Source organism: Carassius carassius, chromosome 8 (genome assembly GCF_963082965.1).
Source record: "Carassius carassius chromosome 8, fCarCar2.1, whole genome shotgun sequence".
NCBI classification, from domain to species: Eukaryota; Metazoa; Chordata; class Actinopteri; order Cypriniformes; family Cyprinidae; genus Carassius; species Carassius carassius.
Window position 1 is genome coordinate 2,309,672 of NC_081762.1, and position 19,270 is coordinate 2,328,941.

At 39.9% G+C, this 19,270-nt stretch overlaps 1 protein-coding gene across 3 annotated transcripts in view; it reads left to right on the forward strand.

The window, feature by feature from the left end:
• Positions 1 to 495: 495 nt before the first annotated feature.
• Positions 496 to 19,270, forward strand: part of LOC132144963 (RNA-binding motif, single-stranded-interacting protein 3-like) — a 49,226-nt gene continuing 30,451 nt past the window's right edge. Inside the window, exon 1 of one of the 3 annotated variants that reach the window (XM_059555583.1) lies at positions 496 to 520. Coding sequence is in view for 2 of the 3 variants with exons in the window: in XM_059555582.1 (XP_059411565.1) it covers positions 13,993 to 14,067 (75 nt within the window). In the remaining variant the exon portion in view is untranslated. Of the gene's footprint in view, positions 521 to 13,380; positions 14,068 to 19,270 lie in introns of those variants that run through there. The other 2 variants (XM_059555582.1, XM_059555581.1) reach the window with 2 other exon arrangements.

The window sequence follows — 19,270 nt, forward strand, 5'->3', positions numbered from 1 at the left end:
TATTTTATGTTATCATTTTGTATTTATTTATGAGTATGACAGGTTTATCCATACATATCTATGGTTTTACCTGTTTTTTTTTTGTTTTTTTTTATGGTTTTACCTGTGACGGTTGTATCTGTCCGGATGTGACGTCATCGCGCACGTGCTTAACAGGCCACGAGCGGTTCGAGTATAAAAATGGTGAAAATTACTGAAAATCTTGAACCTACCAAACGTGGACTGAAATAATATCTAACACATAACGAATTACCACTGAGCCCTTTAATGGACTTTCTGGTTAACATTCATCACATAAAAATATGTTAAATTATTAGTCAAATATAGCGCAACATTTGAGCTCCAAATGTTTATATGGATGTCATAGCTTGCTCAGGTAACTGTTTATGTCATTCCTCATCTTTCTCTGCAGTATCTCTTGTGTGATTCTCATATTGTTCATGTTTTCTTTCTCTCAGATGTTCTTGGGTGATCAGTTCATCTGACTCTAGATCTGACCTCACATGCTTCATGGCTGTAGGTGAGTGTGTGTTTGATTGCTGTTTTTGATTCAGTGTGTTTTCTGGCTGCATCAGATAATAATAAAGACACGTGTGGTTTATATTGTATGTACATGACATATATAAAGTACTTTCTTCAGTGACTTTGTTTCATATAGGAGTGAGAATGTAGAAATAAGCGTTCTGTACTGTTTTCCTGAGGTTAAAGTGGAGATGAACCGGAAATGTCAACAGATCTTTATCTCTGTTTAATGCTTTGAGTGTAAAGTGTTTGATCCTGAATGATGCTTTAACTAAGAAAACCCTTAGTGGTTCTCAGAAAAGAGCTATTGAAGTAATTGGGTTAACTTTTGCACTGTTTTACATTTACATTTACATTTATTCATTTAGCTGACGCTTTTATCCAAAGCGACTTACAATTGCTATATATGTCAGAGGTCGCACGCCTCTGGAGCAACTAGGGGTTAAGTGTCTTGCTCAGGGACACACTGGCGGTTCACAGTGGATTCGAACCCGGGTCTCCCACACCACAGGCATGCATCTTATCCACTGCGCTAACACCACACCACGCTTTTACCGCGGTCAAGGTCAAAACCAGTGCTAAATCTACACTTTTCATAATTGAAAATCTCATTATCAGAGACACAAGTTGGTGCTTACACACACATCCATGATGTAGATGAGTTTGTGTCTTCATCAGAGTCATATAAGATTAATGCAGTGATATTAGTAATGTTTTGCATTTGATTTGACATGTAATTTCTTATATCTATTTGACCCATTTAATAACCGTGATCAAAATAATAAACTATGAAAAAAATGTTTTGGCTATATCATCCCTCCCTACTTTAGTCTAAATGGTCTCTCGTTCTTTTTTCTTTTCTTTTTCTTACCTTGTGGAGTTACAGTATCTTTGAATGAAGTAGGGGACTTAGTTTGGCTGTTCTGTTCATGAACTTGCACTGTTTAAAACCAACATGTAAAATAAGAGTGATAAGATCAAAGATCATATCAAGTGTAATATTTGTCATATTCCCCACCCATATTTCTCACCATGAATTAACTTCTAAACAAACAGACAGTTCTGATGCTGCTTTGGTTCATTATAAATGGGATTCAGCATCAGCACAGCCTTAAACCTTTCTGTTATCATGGTAATGTACATTTTATAATTTGGTGTTGTATAAACATTAATCTCCTAGAATTTAAACGGATGTAATTGCATAACAAAAGCATGCATGCCACCTCTCCACAGCATTAATTAATCAATGTACTGTAAATGCACCAAAGCTTCTTTAGATGGAGCATCTTTACAGTGTTAAGATGGATTTAGACATCTACTGTAGTTTGGGCTGTTCAGTAAAATTATCTATAGAGAGGTGCTGATAGATTCTGTTAGACCCTGTGATGATGATCTGATTGTGCATCCAAGCAAAGCATTTCAAGTGTGTTACAGTCTGTCGAAATCCAAAAATCTTTGCCATCTGCACTATATTTTGTGTTGTCTTCTGTCTCAGTAATTGTCAGCTCTCACTGTATCAATTGTCAGTACTTGGATGCTTTAATTATAGTGCGCTTTAAACACAAAACTGAGCAGGTTTCGTTGCTTGAAGATTTCATTGCTATCAATATAGTCAGTTTGAGAGCTCAAGCTCAAACACACTTGGGTTACGCAGCAGGACAGAGGTCCAGCAAGTCCTCCTCTGAATGCCTCATGAAAGACTACATTTCATTTTCGGAGTGACCAAGTCAAAGTCTGGATTGAAATCTGATTGAGATGCTGTGGCATGGCCTTAAACAGTCCACTCATGCTCTGATTAAGACAGGCATTTAGTGTATTATCTGCTCTGTTGTTTGTGTTTCAACATTAGCATCATTATCGTGTCGTTATTTATGCTCACCTGTAATGTTGCATAGTATTAGTAGTGAACTGTTTATTGTTAAATCTGTTCTGTTCACTGCTGCATTATAAACTCTAGCATTACTGAAATAAAACCCGCTAACATCTTCACATCTGTTCAGATAAAACCTTCACCGTACAGAAGATTCACATCAGCGCTGTAAACACACTTCAGCTGAAGTTAACTCTGTTCAAAGACGTGAAAGATAATGCAGCACAGCAAGTGTGCAAGACCACTAGAGGTCAGAGGTCACTGGTCAAACCTAATGAGTGCATCACAGACGTGATCTGTTATCCTGAGTGTGTGGGGTTAAAGGTCATTGTGTGGTGAATGTTTCTTGAGACGCAGAGCTGCTGTTCCTCCAGGGGACACAAGAGGGCCCTTAAAACATCATTACTGGAGCTTCAGTTAAATTCAGGATTGATATTAATCACAAATACAGTTTTAACAACATTATTTTGGTGTTTCATTATTTTTTTTTGTGTGTGCATTTTATGTATTCCAAAGTTTGGGATCAGTAAGATTTGTGTCTATTTGATCAAAAAATAGTTTTTTTTTTTTTTCTAATTTAATATACTTTAAATATAATTTGTTCCTCTGAAGCAAGGCTAAACTTTCAGCATCGTTACTTCAAAGAAAGAATAGTGTTAATTCAAAACAGAAATTGTGTTACAATACACACTACTATTAAAAAGGGTCAGTATTTTTTTTTCCTTTTTTTTTTTTTTAAGAAATTAATGCTTTTATTCAGCAAGGATGAGTTAAATGCATAAAAAGTGCATATAAATACTTGCGTATATTGCTATAAAGGATGCCTGTTTTCAATAAATGCTGTTCTTTAAGTTTTTATTCATCAAAGAATCCAAGAAAAAAGGGCTGGATAAAAATAATAATAAGCAGCACAACAGATTCATCACTGATTACAAATCAGTATATTATTCTGATTTCTAAAGATCATGTGACACTGAGGACTCCGTAATGATGCTGAAAATACAGCCATGATCACAGGGATAAATTGTTTCAAAGTGTATAAAAATAAGAAACCAAAATCAGAAATTGCAATAATATTTCATTATATTGATGTTGTTTTTCAGTATTTTTGATCAAATAAATACAACCTTGATGAGCATCAGAGACTCAAGTAAAAAATACAAAATAAATCTTACTGATCCCAAACTTTTGAACAGCACTGTATGTATGTGTGTGTGTATATGCATGTTAGAGGAATAACACTTTGTATGATCTCTTATTTTGTTAAAATTATGCACATTTTCACAGATTCTGGAACATGTTCACAAACCTTTGCATGCTATTGTATAAAATAAAACATAAATAATAAAAATAAAAGTGCAAATAAATATAGTTTATATATAAAATATGGCTTAACATGGCTTGTTGGACTTTTACAGAGATAAAAAAAAATTCTTTTATGAGTCATCTGAGTTTTTTGAGATATAAGGGAATTAATACATTAAGTCCCTTTGCTGTATTGCATTTTTATGGCTGAATCCCTGATGTCTCTCGCTCTCTCTCTCTCTCTCTCTCTCTCTCTCTCTCTCTCTCTCTCTCTCTCTCTCTCTCAAGCTCAGGACAAATCATTGCTTCCGTTTAACGGGTCACACGGCCAATTACTCAAGGCTTTAATTAGAAGTCAAAAAGAAGTGACAAGATTTATGCAAATGAAGTCATTAATATGCAGGCTAGAAAACCACTGCCTAAATGAAAACCCCCATCACTGGGGGGTGGAGCCTTATTAATAGACTGGCATTACTTTAAAACCGATATTTACTGACGCCGGGCCACACAGAGAAGGAGAAGACTCGTAAAACAGCAGAGTTTTGGTTTGGGCTCGTGTCATTTTTAGCTTCTTCCATCTGAGACTCATTAATAACTGCTCCAATATCTGCAGGGCTTTTGCTTTTTATTAGATTTGAGGAGGAAGTTTGGTGTTAATTACTTTTAACACTTTTAAAAGAATGTGAGGCGGAAAACGAGGCAGAAAGAGACTTTAACACATGACACTTTCACTCAATGATTCACTCAACTTTCACTCACTCACTTTTCAAACCTTGAACAGTTTCGTCTGTTACTGACCCTTTGCTAAGACTAGTGTTATTGCAGTATTTTTTAAATGTACTATTTTAGTTTTCATATTCATTTTTTTGAATGATCTTTATGTATTTTTGTATTTTTAATTTCATTTTAAATCATTTTGCTTTGTGCTTTTGTCATTTTATCATTATTTTTTAAATATATATGTACATTTTATTAAGATTTTTTTTAATATTACATTTATTAGTATTTTTTTTTTTTTTTTTTAAATTCTGTATTTATTGAAATGTTAGTTTGAAATAAGATGTTTAATCTTAGTCTTTTTTTGTTTTGTCTTTTAATAAATTGTCACTCTGTTTATCTTATAAAATGATGCATTTAATTTACTTGTTCAGATAAAAAAAAATTAAATGCATTATTTCAAATAAAATATGAGCTTTTTGTTTTATTAGTATTTATATATATATATATATATATATATATATATATATATAATATATTCATACATGAAAATTATCCTACAGTTTCATCTTTCTGTTCATGTCAGGAATTATGGGTAATGTATAAAGCGGTGTTAGATGGAATGTTTGCTTTACATTGGCACTTTTAATGAGTTCTGTTTGTTTGTAGAAGCTTGAATGTTTGTCCAGTGCTCATCTGAGTTCATGCTTGGTGTGTGTGTGTGTGTGTGTGTGTGTGTTTGGAGGCCTGCGGTGTGTCAGGACCCCATCACTCTTGACTGTGTGTTTGTCTGACATGGCCCTCGGTGTTGTGAGTAGCTTAATTACCCAGAACCCCCGGCACAGCGGTTTATTTGGAGGGATGGCACACATCGGACCGCACGTCTATTTCCCACAAGGCTGTTCACTTGCCACTCCATCTGGAGCTGCGGAGTGACTCACAAATGAGGACAACAGAAGCAATCAAAATCAACAAAAGAGCAGTGATATATAAGTGCTAGAACAAGTCTGTTAGCGTTTAAGAGCTAGTTTAAGAAAACAAACAGTTAGTTAATTAGCAAACATCAATGCCTTGAAATGTATGCGAGCAGATATTGGTATCCAGTGCAAACTGATAAATAGAGGTGTGACATGTATTATTTTCGGCTCATTAAAAATGAATCTTGCTGCCGTGTTCTGGATTAATTGTAAAGGTTTGATACTGGAAGACCTGCCAAGAGGGCATTGTAATATTTGCTTTAATTTGAGCACTTGGTGCAGAATTATAAGAATATTTGGTTTGCTTGGTGTGTATTTCTTTTAAATCCAGGTGAGACCAGGTTTCTTCATCATCATCGTCCTCAGATCAACCGAAGCACTTTCAGCATAAAGCTGCAGATTCACAAACACAAGAACTGAAGATTTGTTTGAACCGGATTCAAATCTTCTCACTTCAAGTGAGGTTCAAATGTATTCGCTTTTATAATTAAATAATTATTTTAGTTTGTAATGTTTTTAAATAAGGATATTTCTTAATGATATGTCATTATATGTTAATGTTTTCTAAAAACGATTTCTTTTATACACACTATTGTGTGCATTTTTTTGACGAAAAATAAGACCAAAATCAGTTAAGTTTTATATTATTGTGATTTAAAATGGCAGATTTCTGTGTGAATATCTTTCATTTATTTGAGTTATCAAGGCTGTATCTTCAGCATCATTACTCCAGTCTTGGATGATCCTTCAGAAATCATTCTGATATGATGATTTATCAATGTTGAACACAGTTATGCTGCTGAATATTTTATCAGGAAACTGATACATTTTATTTTTCAGGATCACAGATGAATAGAAATTTCCAAAGAACAGCAATTATTTAAAACAGAAGTCTTTTGGAACAATTATAAATGTTTTTACTGTCACTTTTGATCAATAAAATGCATCCTTACTGAATAATTGCCTTCCGAATGGTCTGAACCGTCTGAATGCTACTGTAGTGTATGATTTCCACAAAATATTAAGTGGAAAAACATGAAAAGCTCCTAAAGGGTCCACATGGTTGCCTGTAAGTTTCTGAGAGAGCTGAATTTGGAGATTATTAGAAATACAGTGGAAGTATATGAGAAGAGCTCTCTGATGTACAGTAGTGAGTGTGTGTGTGTGGCGTCAGTCGTTTACTGTAATACGAGCATTAGAGGTAATTGCAGGTTTCATATCATACTCCATTATGCCGTTTTCTCCGTATTATTAATAATTTTTGATGAGCATGTGTTTTTGTGTGTGTGATTCTGTCATACAGATATGAAACACAGGTCTAGATGTGTCCAGCTGATGCTGATGATGGAGATATTACTGGCTGGTTTCCGAAGATCAAATCTTGAGTCTTCCATCTATCAAATCATGAGGATTGCAAAAATGAATGATTTGTTACAAAACATAGTAAATGTATACACAATCAATCAACTGACTGCTTATGAAGACAGGGGAATAGTGCGTAAGACTAGATTAATAGACAAATGTTTTGTATCACAGTTTTTCTGAAATGTTGTTTAAATACAGTATACATGAGGCATTACTGTATAATAACCCTGTGAAAGCACACAGTGAAAGATGACGTCTTCAAGAGTTCATGTTTCACACACACATGTCTGGAAGTCAATGGAGTTTAAGCACAGCTTTAGTCCAGCAGGGAAAGGAAACACACCTGGAGTTAAACAGCACCTGATTTGTTGAAGCCTAATGGGAAACACACACACACACACACACACACACTCTCTCTCTCTCACTCAGTTGTGTTGAACTACAGTGAACCGAGACACAGAGGAGGAGAGATGGATCCGTTCTGCTCTATTTCCATTAGTCTTCTCTCTTTCTCACTGTCATATCTGACTCGATCTCAAAACAAGCTCTCTCTGTGTGTGTGTGTGTGTGTGTGTGTGTGTGTTACAGCTCCACATGCTTCTGCTTTTGTCTCCACATGTGCATACAGTAAATATCTACATGCACTGAGTTCTGTCAATCCAAATGTGTTCAATCCAATTTTTTTATACTGTTATAGTATTTAAATAAAATTAGTTAGCTTTCATTTTAATTTTAGATTTAGTAATTTTGTGTTTTGTATTTACATTTTCAAAGTTTCAGTTAGACTTTTAATTTATTTTCAAGGTTTCAGTTTTTCATTTTGTGTTTTATTTTCATTAGTTTTAGCATTTATTTTTCAATTTAGCTTTATATTTATTATAATCTTATATTTAATATTTATACAATCTGATTCAACAACCTTAATAATTAATAACCTAATAATTTTTTATTATTTTTACATTTATTTCCAGTGTAGTTTTATTATTTTTAGTAATAGTAGTACTGACGCAACATATCTTATTTTCATAGTTCAGTTTCTTTCTTTTTTTCTTGTTGGTTTTTTCTCAGTGTTATTTTGAGTAATTATTCCCTCTGTTTCACAGACAAAGCTTAAGCCTAGTCCCAGACTAAAATGTAAGTCTGAGTTGTTTTAACCAAAATAAACTTGCACTGACTGATCTTAAAATAAATCAGTTCCTTTGTTTTGCCTTGAGATGCACACCATAATCTTTTTTTCTAAGACACATTTATATTTAAAAAAATCCTTAAATGTCCTAATGGAACTATCCTGGTTTATTCTAAGCCCTGTCTGAAACTAGGTGTGATCTTACAAGGGTAAATAAAGAACTGGGGCCGGTTACAGACTGGTCATAGCATGATTAATTCAGTTATAAAAGGTAGACTGATCTTTTTTTATTGGAGACTTATAACCACTTGCAACTGCTAGTAAGTTTTGTATAGTATTTTCTTTACTCTTTACTTTAACGCCGGGAATCCAGGATATTTCGCGAACCTCGTAAGCAGCACCATCGTCCAGGATGAGTGGAAGGGGGGTTTCGGCTGCGGCTACGCCAGGCTCTGTGGAGAGAGGAACAGAAGGATGGTGAGGTTTCAGGAGGGATACATGGAATGTGGGGTGAATGCGGTACTCAGAAGTTACGGAGGAAGTGACCGATCTCTTGGATCTTCCTCTCCGTCTGCCCATTAGACTGCGGATGGTACCCCGATGATAGGCTGACGGCCGCACCTAGGAGCGAGAAGAAGGCCTTCCAGACTCGCAAGATGAACTGAGGTCCTCTGTCAGACACGATGTCTTTGGGGATGCCAAAGTACCAGAATATGTGGTTGAACATGAGCTCTGCGGTTTCCATGGCGGTGGGTAGCCCCTTTAAAGGAATCAGACTACAGGATTTAGAGAATCTACCAATTACCACAAGGATACAATTACATCCATTCGAGGAAGGGAGGTCTGTGATGAAATCCACTCCTAGGTGTGACCATGGTCAGTTGGGAATGGGCAGAGGTAGGAGCTTGCCTGATGGTAGGTGGCACGGGCTCTTCGAGATGGCGCATTCCTTACACCCTTGCACATATTGTACCTCCTGACGTCAGATGCCATGTTGGGCCACCAGAAGTGCTCTTTTAGCAGCGAGAGGGTTTCATTGACCCCCAGGTGGCCAGTGCCTAGTGAGGTGTGAGCAGAGTTGATGAGTGGAGTGAGCCGATTCCTGTTGATATACTGTAAGCCTGGAGGGCAACCCGGCGGAGCATTGGTGGGAGTATAGGAGGAGGGAATGGTTTCCGGGGACCAGGAGATCGGGCTGATAATGAGTTTTTTACGGGAAGTATTTTTTCGGGTTCTTCAGGACTTTCCTTGGGTGAGTAGCAATGGGACAAGGCGTCCGCCTTGACATTCCTGGATCCGGGACGATAGGAAATTGTGCAGTTGAAACGGGTACAGAACAATGCCCACTGGATTTGTTGGGGGTTGAGTATCTTGGCCATCCATAGATACTCCAAGTTCTTATGGTCGGTAAGTACCAGAAATGGATGTCTTGCTCCCTCCAACCAATGCCTCCACTCCTCAAATGCTAGCTTGATGGCCAGAAGTTCATGATTGTCGATGTCATAGTTGGCCTCCACCAGGTTGAGCTTACGGGAGAAGGCGGCACATGGATGGAGTCTGCTGGGGTTCCCCTGCTGCTGGGAAAGTACCGCTTCAACTCCTGTGGTGGAAGCATCGACTTCCACGGTGAAGGGCTTGTCGGGGTCTGGATGAACCAGGAGCGGAGCAGTAGTGAAAGCTTCTTTCAGGTTGTTGAAAGCTTCCATGGCTGCAGGGGTCCAGGACAGAGATTTGGGCTTATTCCGGAGGAGGCTGGTAAGGGGACTGGAAATGGAACTGTAATTTTGGACGAAGCGGTGATAGAAGTTGGAGAAACCGAGGAATCGTTGGAGTTCTTTGGTTGAAGGTGTTGGCCAGTTTCTGACGGCATCCACCTTCCCCTCATCCATCCGGATGCCACTGCTGTCGATGTAGTATCCAAGGAACTGCACTGAGGGCTGATGGAAGGAACATTTTTACGCTTTCAGGTAGAGTTGGTATTCTCTCAGGCATTTCAGGACCTCCGCAACGTGCCGACGATGTTCGGTCAAGCTCCGGGAGTAGATTAAGATGTCATCGATGTATACCGGGACAAATTTGTGAAGGAACTCCCGGAGCACCTCATGGATGAAATCTTGAAATAAGGAGGGGGCGTTGACCAGGCCATACCGCATCACAAGATATTCCCCGATAGTGCCCCGTGGGTGTGATGAAAGCTGTCTTCCACTCGTCCCCCTCACGTATCCGGTTGTACGCGCTGCGGAGGTCCAACTTGGTGAAGACAGTGTCACCACGAAGATGTTCCAACGCTGCTGGGACGAGAGGAAGTGGATACCTGAATTTGACGGTGATGTTGTTGAGGGATCGATAGTCGATGCATGGCCGCAAGCCTCCGTCCTTTTTCTCCACGAAAAAGAAGCTAGAAGCAGCAGGGGATGTGGATGGACGGATGTAACCTTGGGCCAGAGCCTCCTCTATGTATTCCTCCATGGCCTTTTCCTCAATGGTCATGCAGATGACTCAAGCAGATCAATGGTGCAGTCCCATGGCCAGTGTGGAGGCAGCTTGGAGGCTCTCTTATTGCAGAAGTCGTCGCTGAAGGGGGCGTAACATGAGGGTATATCCACTGACCGTTTCTCCATCGGGCTCTCAATGGAAGTGGCGCAGACAGAAAGCTGTTCAGGAAGCGGAGAGGATGGAACAGGAAATACGCACAGGCAGTCCAGGAAACAGTTGTCGCCCCACTTCAGGACTTCGCCAGATTTCCAGGAGATGACTGGGTTGTGCTGCTCCAACCACAGGCTCCCAAGGATCACGTCAGCGGTGGATTCAGTCTGAATATGTCCCGGAGATCCACAGTATAAACAAAGATTCTGGGTCAGCCGCCTCTGCCGGTCAGTCACTGACAATCGAGTAGTGTCAAGTTGCATGGGTTCGGAGGCTGGTTCTGGAGTGCTGACGGATTCTGGTCGGCAGAGGGTGAAGTTGTGTTGAAGTTGGCCCTGGTGCTCTTCGAGACACGACTGCATATGAGTGGCGAAGCGGATGGAGAGCTGGATGAAGCGTTCAAGCCCGATGGTATCCTCGTATGCAGCGAGATGCAACCGCACTTGTGGATCCAAACCCTGACAATAGGTGGTGATGAGGGCTTGTTCGTTCCACCCACTTACGGCCGTGAGAGTCCTGAACTTCAGAGCATAATCATTAACAGACATCTTCCCTTGTTTTAAATTATATAGTTTCTCACCAATCAACGAATCCCACACAGGTTTTCTGAAGACTTCTCTGAAGTGGTCTACAAAACTGGGGTAAAACTGAATGACAGGGTTATTCTGTGTCCACATAGAATCGGCCCATTGAAGAGCTTTACCTTGCAGTTGGGAGATGAGAAATGCCACTTTGGATCTTTAGGTGGGGTATAAGTGCGGGTGCATCTCCAGGACCAGCGAGCATTGGAGAAGGAATCCATTGCATTCCTCCGCCGAACCAGAGAAGGGCGCTGGTTTGGCCATGGGACTGGTATGTACTGCCAGAGAAGAAGTGGTGAAGTTGTTACTGGAAGTGCTTGCTGGTAGTGCAGGTGATGGAGTTGCGGTGAGAGTTCGTCGTAAGACAGGTAAGTACAACACTTTGAGTCCTTGAAGTCAGCAGGTAGGACAGTCCTATGTGCAAACGAGACCGGACAGTGGTGAAGCGTGTGTGAGTGCCTTTTAAGTGTTGGATGATGGGTGTGCAGATGAGCGGCAGGTGTGCGTGATCAGTATTCCGGTGAGGGAGTGCACTGTGATTGGGCGGTGTTGGAGCCTGGTGTGTCGGTGACAGAACAGATGTGTTGTTCATTTTTAGTTGATTTTAACTAATGCTTTAATCACATCCTTAACTAGTTAATCTGTTGATGTGAAGAGATGCATTAGTAAATGTGTGAATTAACATAATTAAACATTAAGTAATCCTGAACAGTGGAGTTGTTCATTGTTAGTTCATGTTAAATAATGCATTAACTAACGTTAACAAATACAAACTTATTGTAAAGTTTTACCTGGTTTTTTTTTTTTTTGTTCTTTTTTTTTAGGAAAAACAAATACAGTTTTGGACATTGTGACGAGTGGGGCGGGGCCGAGGGACATGGGAGCGAGGCCGGTGGAGTGATTGGAGATGAGCTACACCTGTTCGACCCGCCGGTCTCGAGGCCCATGGAGGAGATGGAGGGATATAAAACTGGAGCGACGACAGTGAAGGACGAGAGAGGACCAGGCCTGGGCTTTTAGTTGTGTTTAGATTTTTATTTGAGCGCACCAGTCGTCCGTGAGGGGCTGGTGCGCTGTTTTGTGTTTATTTTGTATTAAAAGGTTATTTGATTGTCCGCCGGTTCCCGCCTCCTTCTTCCGGATGAATACAAAGGTTTATTCATTACAGTGGTGCCGAAGCCCGGGAGAAGGAGGGACGCGCTGCTGAAGATCCCTTGCCGCTGTGGTGAATCCGCGGTGCCAACGAGCAGGCGAGGAGTGTGCTGCCATGGACGCTCGAGGCGGTGGGCTGGAGCGAGTTGCCGGGGACGGGCGAGCTCGCTACCGGCCGCCCACGATAGGGAGGGGCGGCTGCCGTCCGTGAGGGAGCGGAGGAGTCTGCGCCGTTCGCCAGGTGGCCGGAGCCTGCTGCCATCTGCCGGAACGGGGAGGAGCAGGGAACGGGGGACTCCTGCCGGCTGCCCAAAACCGGAGGAGCCGTCGCCGTCCACCGGGCGGCGGAGGAGTGTCGTGCCGTCCGCCGAGGGCCGTCCAGTGCCACCGCCAGGCACCGCGGAGGAGATCGCCCAGCTGGTGGAGGGCCGAGCAGCGGTGCGTCTGGGAACCGGATTTTTTTTTTTTTTCTCCTCTCTCCCCTCTCTCGTCTCTGTCGCTCCTCCTTCCATCTCCTTTTCTCTCGCCTCGCCTGTCCTACCCCCAGGTTCCCGCAGGTCCCCGTGAGCGGCCCCCCCCCCCGGAGGGAGGGGGGGGAGTAGAGCGCAGTCTCGGGAGTACCCCCCGGCCTGCGAGGGGCGATGGGGGTATGTGACGAGTGGGGCGGGGCCGAGGGACATGGGAGCGAGGCCGGTGGAGTGATTGGAGATGAGCTACACCTGTTCGACCCGCCGGTCTCGAGGCCCATGGAGGAGATGGAGGGATATAAAACTGGAGCGACGACAGTGAAGGACGAGAGAGGACCAGGCCTGGGCTTTTAGTTGTGTTTAGATTTTTATTTGAGCGCACCAGTCGTCCGTGAGGGGCTGGTGCGCTGTTTTGTGTTTATTTTGTATTAAAAGGTTATTTGATTGTCCGCCGGTTCCCGCCTCCTTCTTCCGGATGAATACAAAGGTTTATTCATTACAGACATATAAGGTAATAAAACTATATGTGTGTAAAAAAAAAAAAATAACTTAGTCACCACAAATTAGCACGTTAAATATATATATATATATATAAAAAGAAAAAAAGATCTGTGTGGAGCTTGCCACTGATTCATGCAATGTCCTCACCTTCCCCCCATATATGTTTGCATCTCTGTTTAATAGTTTAAAAGAAATTCCATTCAGATCGATTGAGGTGTTTTCATGAAGGCTTTTGAATATTATTATGCAGACTATTATGAGGTTGCATGCATTAACGTATAGCCAGTGTCTGCTAAACTATTGCATGCAAAAAGTACAATGCACAAAAATGCTGTCTTATCAGGTTTCGAGACACAGCTGGTGTTTTTAATTGACACTCCTGTCTTGTAGTTTCATTTGTCACCAGTAGAGGGACTAACCCCCCCCTCTCTCTGTCTCTCTCTCTCTCTTTGTCTCTCCCTCTCTCTCTCTCCCTCTCTCTCTCCCTCTCTCTCTCCCTCTTTCTCTCCAGTCGAGCCCCTGAGCGAGAGGCTGTTATTGGAGCAGAAGCAGACGGATCACAGACACTCCTCTTCTCTCCACTCCTCCTCTGACAGACGGAGCACATACTCTCTCTCTCTCTCTCTCTCTCTCTGGTTCTCACGGACCCCCAGCCCTCTTCTCCTCGCCGCTGCGTGTCTGTGCTGGAGTACTGTGTTGGAGTATCTCAGCGGAGGAGGAGAGAGCATCCTCATCATCCGTCAGGGACTCAGACTGCAGCTTGATGGGAAAGACGCTGGAGCAGCTCCAGATGTTCCCTCACTACACCTGCATCTATCCACCCTGCGCTCACAGCAAGGTAACAGACTCTGATAGGAGCCATGTTTCCATTCAAAGTTACGACTTAAAATTTAAAAGCAAAATTGGAATATTGCATAAAAGATTTGGGAATAAAGCACCGTTTCCATCCAGGGAGTTGAAGAGAACAAAATCTGTCTCTTCCTGATTAACCTGCACTAAATGTCACATGAAGAAAAACTAAATTTGCGGCAGTAGGAGAAGCCACTGACTGGATATAATAATTTGTATATGTACTATACAATTAATTACAAGCTTCTAGCATAGCAAAGGGGTGGAACATTTCTGGAAACTTTCCAGAAATCCCCTGGAATATTCCAAAAGAAAAACCTTCAGAGCGTGCAAACAAAACATGGTCATTTTATACTCTTTTTGGTGCCTCTGTTTGGGAACGCAGTTTTTGGGGTTAATTATAACAAAGCAATTTGACGAGACTTTGCTAAAGCATATAAAAATGACAAAACTAGCATTTCAGATGCTGTGTTATGAGATCGCTCCGTTGGTTGGTCCAGTTTTATGCTGTCCCATCACAAATTCACTAAGTCTTTTTTTTGATGCACATTAAGGAATTTATTCAGTAAAAGCGGTTCCTTCATAGTTTATGTGCATGTTTTCTTACTGAATAAGAAATTTATCATAGTTGAGTTTTCTTATGCACATTTTTAGAATTTATGAGCATCTTAGTGTTTCCATACAGCGTTTTTTTAAATTTTTTATGCAATATCCCAAAATGCGCATAAAAATAGGTGAAAGGAAACCTAGCTAGAGACAGACTGACTGACTTGAGCACGAGTTGACAGTTGTCGGGTCACATTTACAGTATTTATATTGCGATTGTACTTCAATGTTTTATACAATACAGATCCAAACAGGAAAATAATGTTAATGTTACAAAATTAATCAATTATGAAACAAATTCAATTATAAAGCATCTCTACAGAAAAGAGAATAGACTTATTCAGTTCAATTTACTTCAACGCTCAGTTTAATTTCAGCTGAAAAGCAATTCTGTTCAATGTTGATTAGTGTAGACTTCAGTGCTTGAGGCATCTTCTGATTTTGATGTCAGTTTATTGATTCAGGTTTGTGTGTGTGTGTGTGTGTGTGAAGTCATCAGTGTAATTTACAGTGTTATACATCTGTGCTGGTGACATACTGCATCTCTCTCTCTCTCACACACACACACACACACACACACACACACACACACAAACACTCATAACTCTTGAAAGACAGTGTCAGGATCACTAGAGCATCACACATTTATCTAGCTCTCTAAATGTGGACATTGCAGAGACTTCTACTGTTTTAGTTAAAAAAAACTGTAACCTAACCCTAACAGGAGAAAACTATACTGTTTTACAAAAGAGAAGGCTTCATAAATATGGTTCAGTAGGCACACACACACACACACACACACACACACAAACACAATCTCTGCATGCATCTTCATGCTCTGAATATCTCTGTGTTTTTGTAGGGTGTGTGTGTGTGTGTGTGTGTGTGAGACTTGGAGAGGTTTTAATGATGCACATATGAAATACTGCACATCTGTGTGCTGTTAAACACGGCCCATAAACACACAGCAGATGTTACGAGATGATGTTTATCAGATAAACAAGGGAAGGTCACATGATCTTTTCTCTACACAAGTACTGTGGTCTTACTATAGTACTTTGATGTATACCGTAGTAATTAATGACTGACTTGTTCATATTGTAAGTTACAGTTTCATGTGCAGGAGCCTGTAAATCATACAAACTCTGATTCTTCTTCTTTATTCTGTTTGTGTGTTTATGATTGTTATAAATTCATCTGGCGTCTCTGAAGATTCATTTAAAGACAGAAACTGTGACTCTGAACACAGACCTTTAATATCAGATTTAATATACAATTCTCTTCTGAGACCAAACTCATCACACAATAACACATCTGTGACCCTACAAATCTGACATCTCTGACAGCGTTTACACACACACACACACACACACAATATATATAATATTTTTATAACTTTACTGTTACTTTTGATTAATTTAATGCATCTTTGCTAAATAAAAAAATTAAATTAAATAAAATAAAAAAACCTTACTGACCCCTAACTTTTACTACATAAAATCCCAGTAACAGGGATGAGATACGAAGGTCTATGAAGTAAGGAGACATTTACTGTCCTTCTGGTCTGGTGTATTAATGATACAGCGAGGAATCATTCCTGTATATTCCTGATAATAAAACAGCCTTGTAAAACATGGCATCAGTTATTAAGTCATTACATATGCATATGCTAATGAGGGACACCCAGGAGGTGTGTTTAGCAGAATGACCTTCATCCTCAGCCAATCAGATCATGTCTCATTCTTCAGGAAGTTACAGTCACACTCCAGACAAACAGGACAAAAACAAGCCTCCAAAAATAGTTTCACGTGCCTTCTGAGAGAGAACAGTGCTGTATTGTATACTTACAAAGGTATTTTAGTATTATTTTGAAATGGCTTTTAATTTACATATTTTCTTTTTGTATAATTACAAACTGTATGTTTTGAAGTTTTATCTGTATAATATACATACATGTGTGTGTGTGTGTGTGTCTGTGTGTCTGTGTGTGTGTGTCTGTGTCTGTCTGTGTGTGTGTGTGTGTGTGTGTGTGTGTGTCTGTGTCTGTCTGTGTGTGTCTGTGTCTGTCTGTCTGTGTGTGTGTGTCTGTGTCTGTGTCTGTCTGTGTGTGTGTGTCTGTCTGTCTGTGTGTGTCTGTGTGTCTGTGTCTGTGTCTGTCTGTGTGTGTGTGTGTGTGTCTGTCTGTCTGTGTGTGTGTGTGTGTGTGTCTGTGTCTGTCTGTGTGTGTCTGTGTCTGTGTCTGTGTGTGTGTGTGTCTGTGTGTGTCTGTGTGTGTGTGTGTGTGTGTGTGTGTGTGTGTGTGTGTGTGTGTGTGTGTGTGTGTGTGTATGTTTAGTTTTCAGTTAGTAATTTTAGTACTTCAGCTTAAACTTGTTTCAGTTAGTTGCCAAAAATAATATGTTAATTTATATTAATTATATAAAATACAAATATTAGATAAGCTTACTGTAAACTAAACTAATGGTGCCATTTCTAATTTCCATTTTGGTTCAGGTTTTCATCCAGTTTTTATAAATTTATATATATGTTTTTATTAACTTTTCCGTCAGCAATTTTAGTGCTTCAACTAAAACTGAATAAAATCTTATTTATTTCTATTATTATTTATATAAAATGTAAATATATGAAAAAAAGTAGTAAATGGATATTTTTTAGTAAATATTGTCATTTGGGTTAAGTTTTTCATTTAATATTTGTATTTTATTTGATCTATTATCAAATTGATCTATTTTATTTGTTTATGTTTATTTTATAACCACACTGGTGAGATCCATTAAGAAGAGAAGAAAAACTAAAGAGAAACTGAGAGAAGTGAGATAATAGTGTGTGTGTGTGTGTGTGTGTGTGTGTGTGTGTGTGTGTGTGTGTGTTCAGGTTGGCCGGTGTGTCACTGAGCTCATGTTTGGCTGTGTTTAATGATCTCAGGGTACTCTTGTGTATCTTGGCTATATATTTGTAGAGTTCCAGTAAGAGCGTGTCCAGTTTGTGTGATTTTACATCAGAATAGGTTCATCTGTGAGCTGTGGATCACACACACACACACACACACACACACACACACACACACACAGCTGTGGCTCTGATTACCATGATAACTGCAGGAACACTAACAGATGTGCACATTCATTCATGAGAGAGAGTGACGTCACATCAGATTTAGTAAGGGACTTGTCATCATGAAAATGCATCATGGGCCCTTTCCACATTTCCAGGATCCTCAATTATGATTTCTGCATTCTCATTTGCTCCAATAGCACAAGAAAAACCCACAATGACATTGCCATGAATCTCCAAAGGAGAACAAAAGTATTATTACAGTCATCAGAAGAGAGAAAAGCAATCAAGTGTAATCATTCTTTATTGTTTGAAGTTATCTGTGAATCGTGAAAAAAATTTAATGTAACCGTTTCCTCAAAAAAATAGTTCAGCTGTTTTCATTATTGATAATAATCAGAAATGTTTCTTGAGCAGCAAATCATAACATTAGACTGATTTCTGAAGATCATGTGACACTGAATGATGCTGAAATCACAGAAATAAATCAGATTTTACCATATATTCACATAGAAATCATCTATTTTAAATTATAATATACTATTTCACAATATTGTTGATTTCACTGTATTTTTGATTACATAAATGCAGCCTTGGTGAACAGTTTCTGACTTTATCTAATAATCTAATCGACCCCAAATTTTTGAGCAGTAGTGTATGAATTTAGCTTGTTTAATTAATAAATTACTAATTGTTCAATTTCAATCACCTTGTATTTTAACTCAAAATATAATGTTTCAAAGCTTTTACAAATTTGCTTCAAAAATAACCTTTAAAAAATACTGTCAAATTACAATTCTGTTGATGGTAAACTGATCATCTTAAGATTTGACCGCAGAAAACATTTCACCAGACAAATCATTTCAGATTGATTGATTGTTTGTTTGGAAGATGTTGTGTTTCCGTCTGAAATGAGCCATCGTTTTTTTTGTAGTTCAGAGGCATTTAATGGTGTGTGTGTGTGTGTGTGTGTGTGTGCGTGTGTGCGTGTGTGTGTGTGTGTGTGTGTGTGTGTGTGTGTGTGTGTGTGTGCGTGTGTGCGTGTGTGTGTGTGTGTGTGTGTGTTCGCTGCTGTTGCCTTGACCTGCACAGATTGAGGACTGACCCAGACCTCCACAGTCAAGATGCAGAGAAACTAATCCAATCTCCTGTGTCTGTGTGTGCGTGTGTGTGCGTGTGTCTGTGTGTGTCTGTGTGTGTCTGTGTGTGTCTGTGTGTGTCTGTGTGTGTGTGTGTGTGTGTGTGTGTGTGTGTGTGTGTGTGTGTCTGTGTGTGTGTGTGTGTGTGTGTGTGTGTGTGTGTGTGTGTGTGTGTGTGTGTGTGTGTGTGTGTGTGTGTTGGTGAGCTCACGGCTCAAATGAATGTGTCAACATGTAGATTGTCACAGACCTCTCCAAGCGCTATATAAAAATGAATTATTATTATTATTATAAAGAGTTGATCATAACAGATAATGCTGAATGCGTGTCATCTCTTCTTCCTCTCATATACATTCACTGTGTGTTTAATTTGTAGACAAAGTAAGCTAAAAC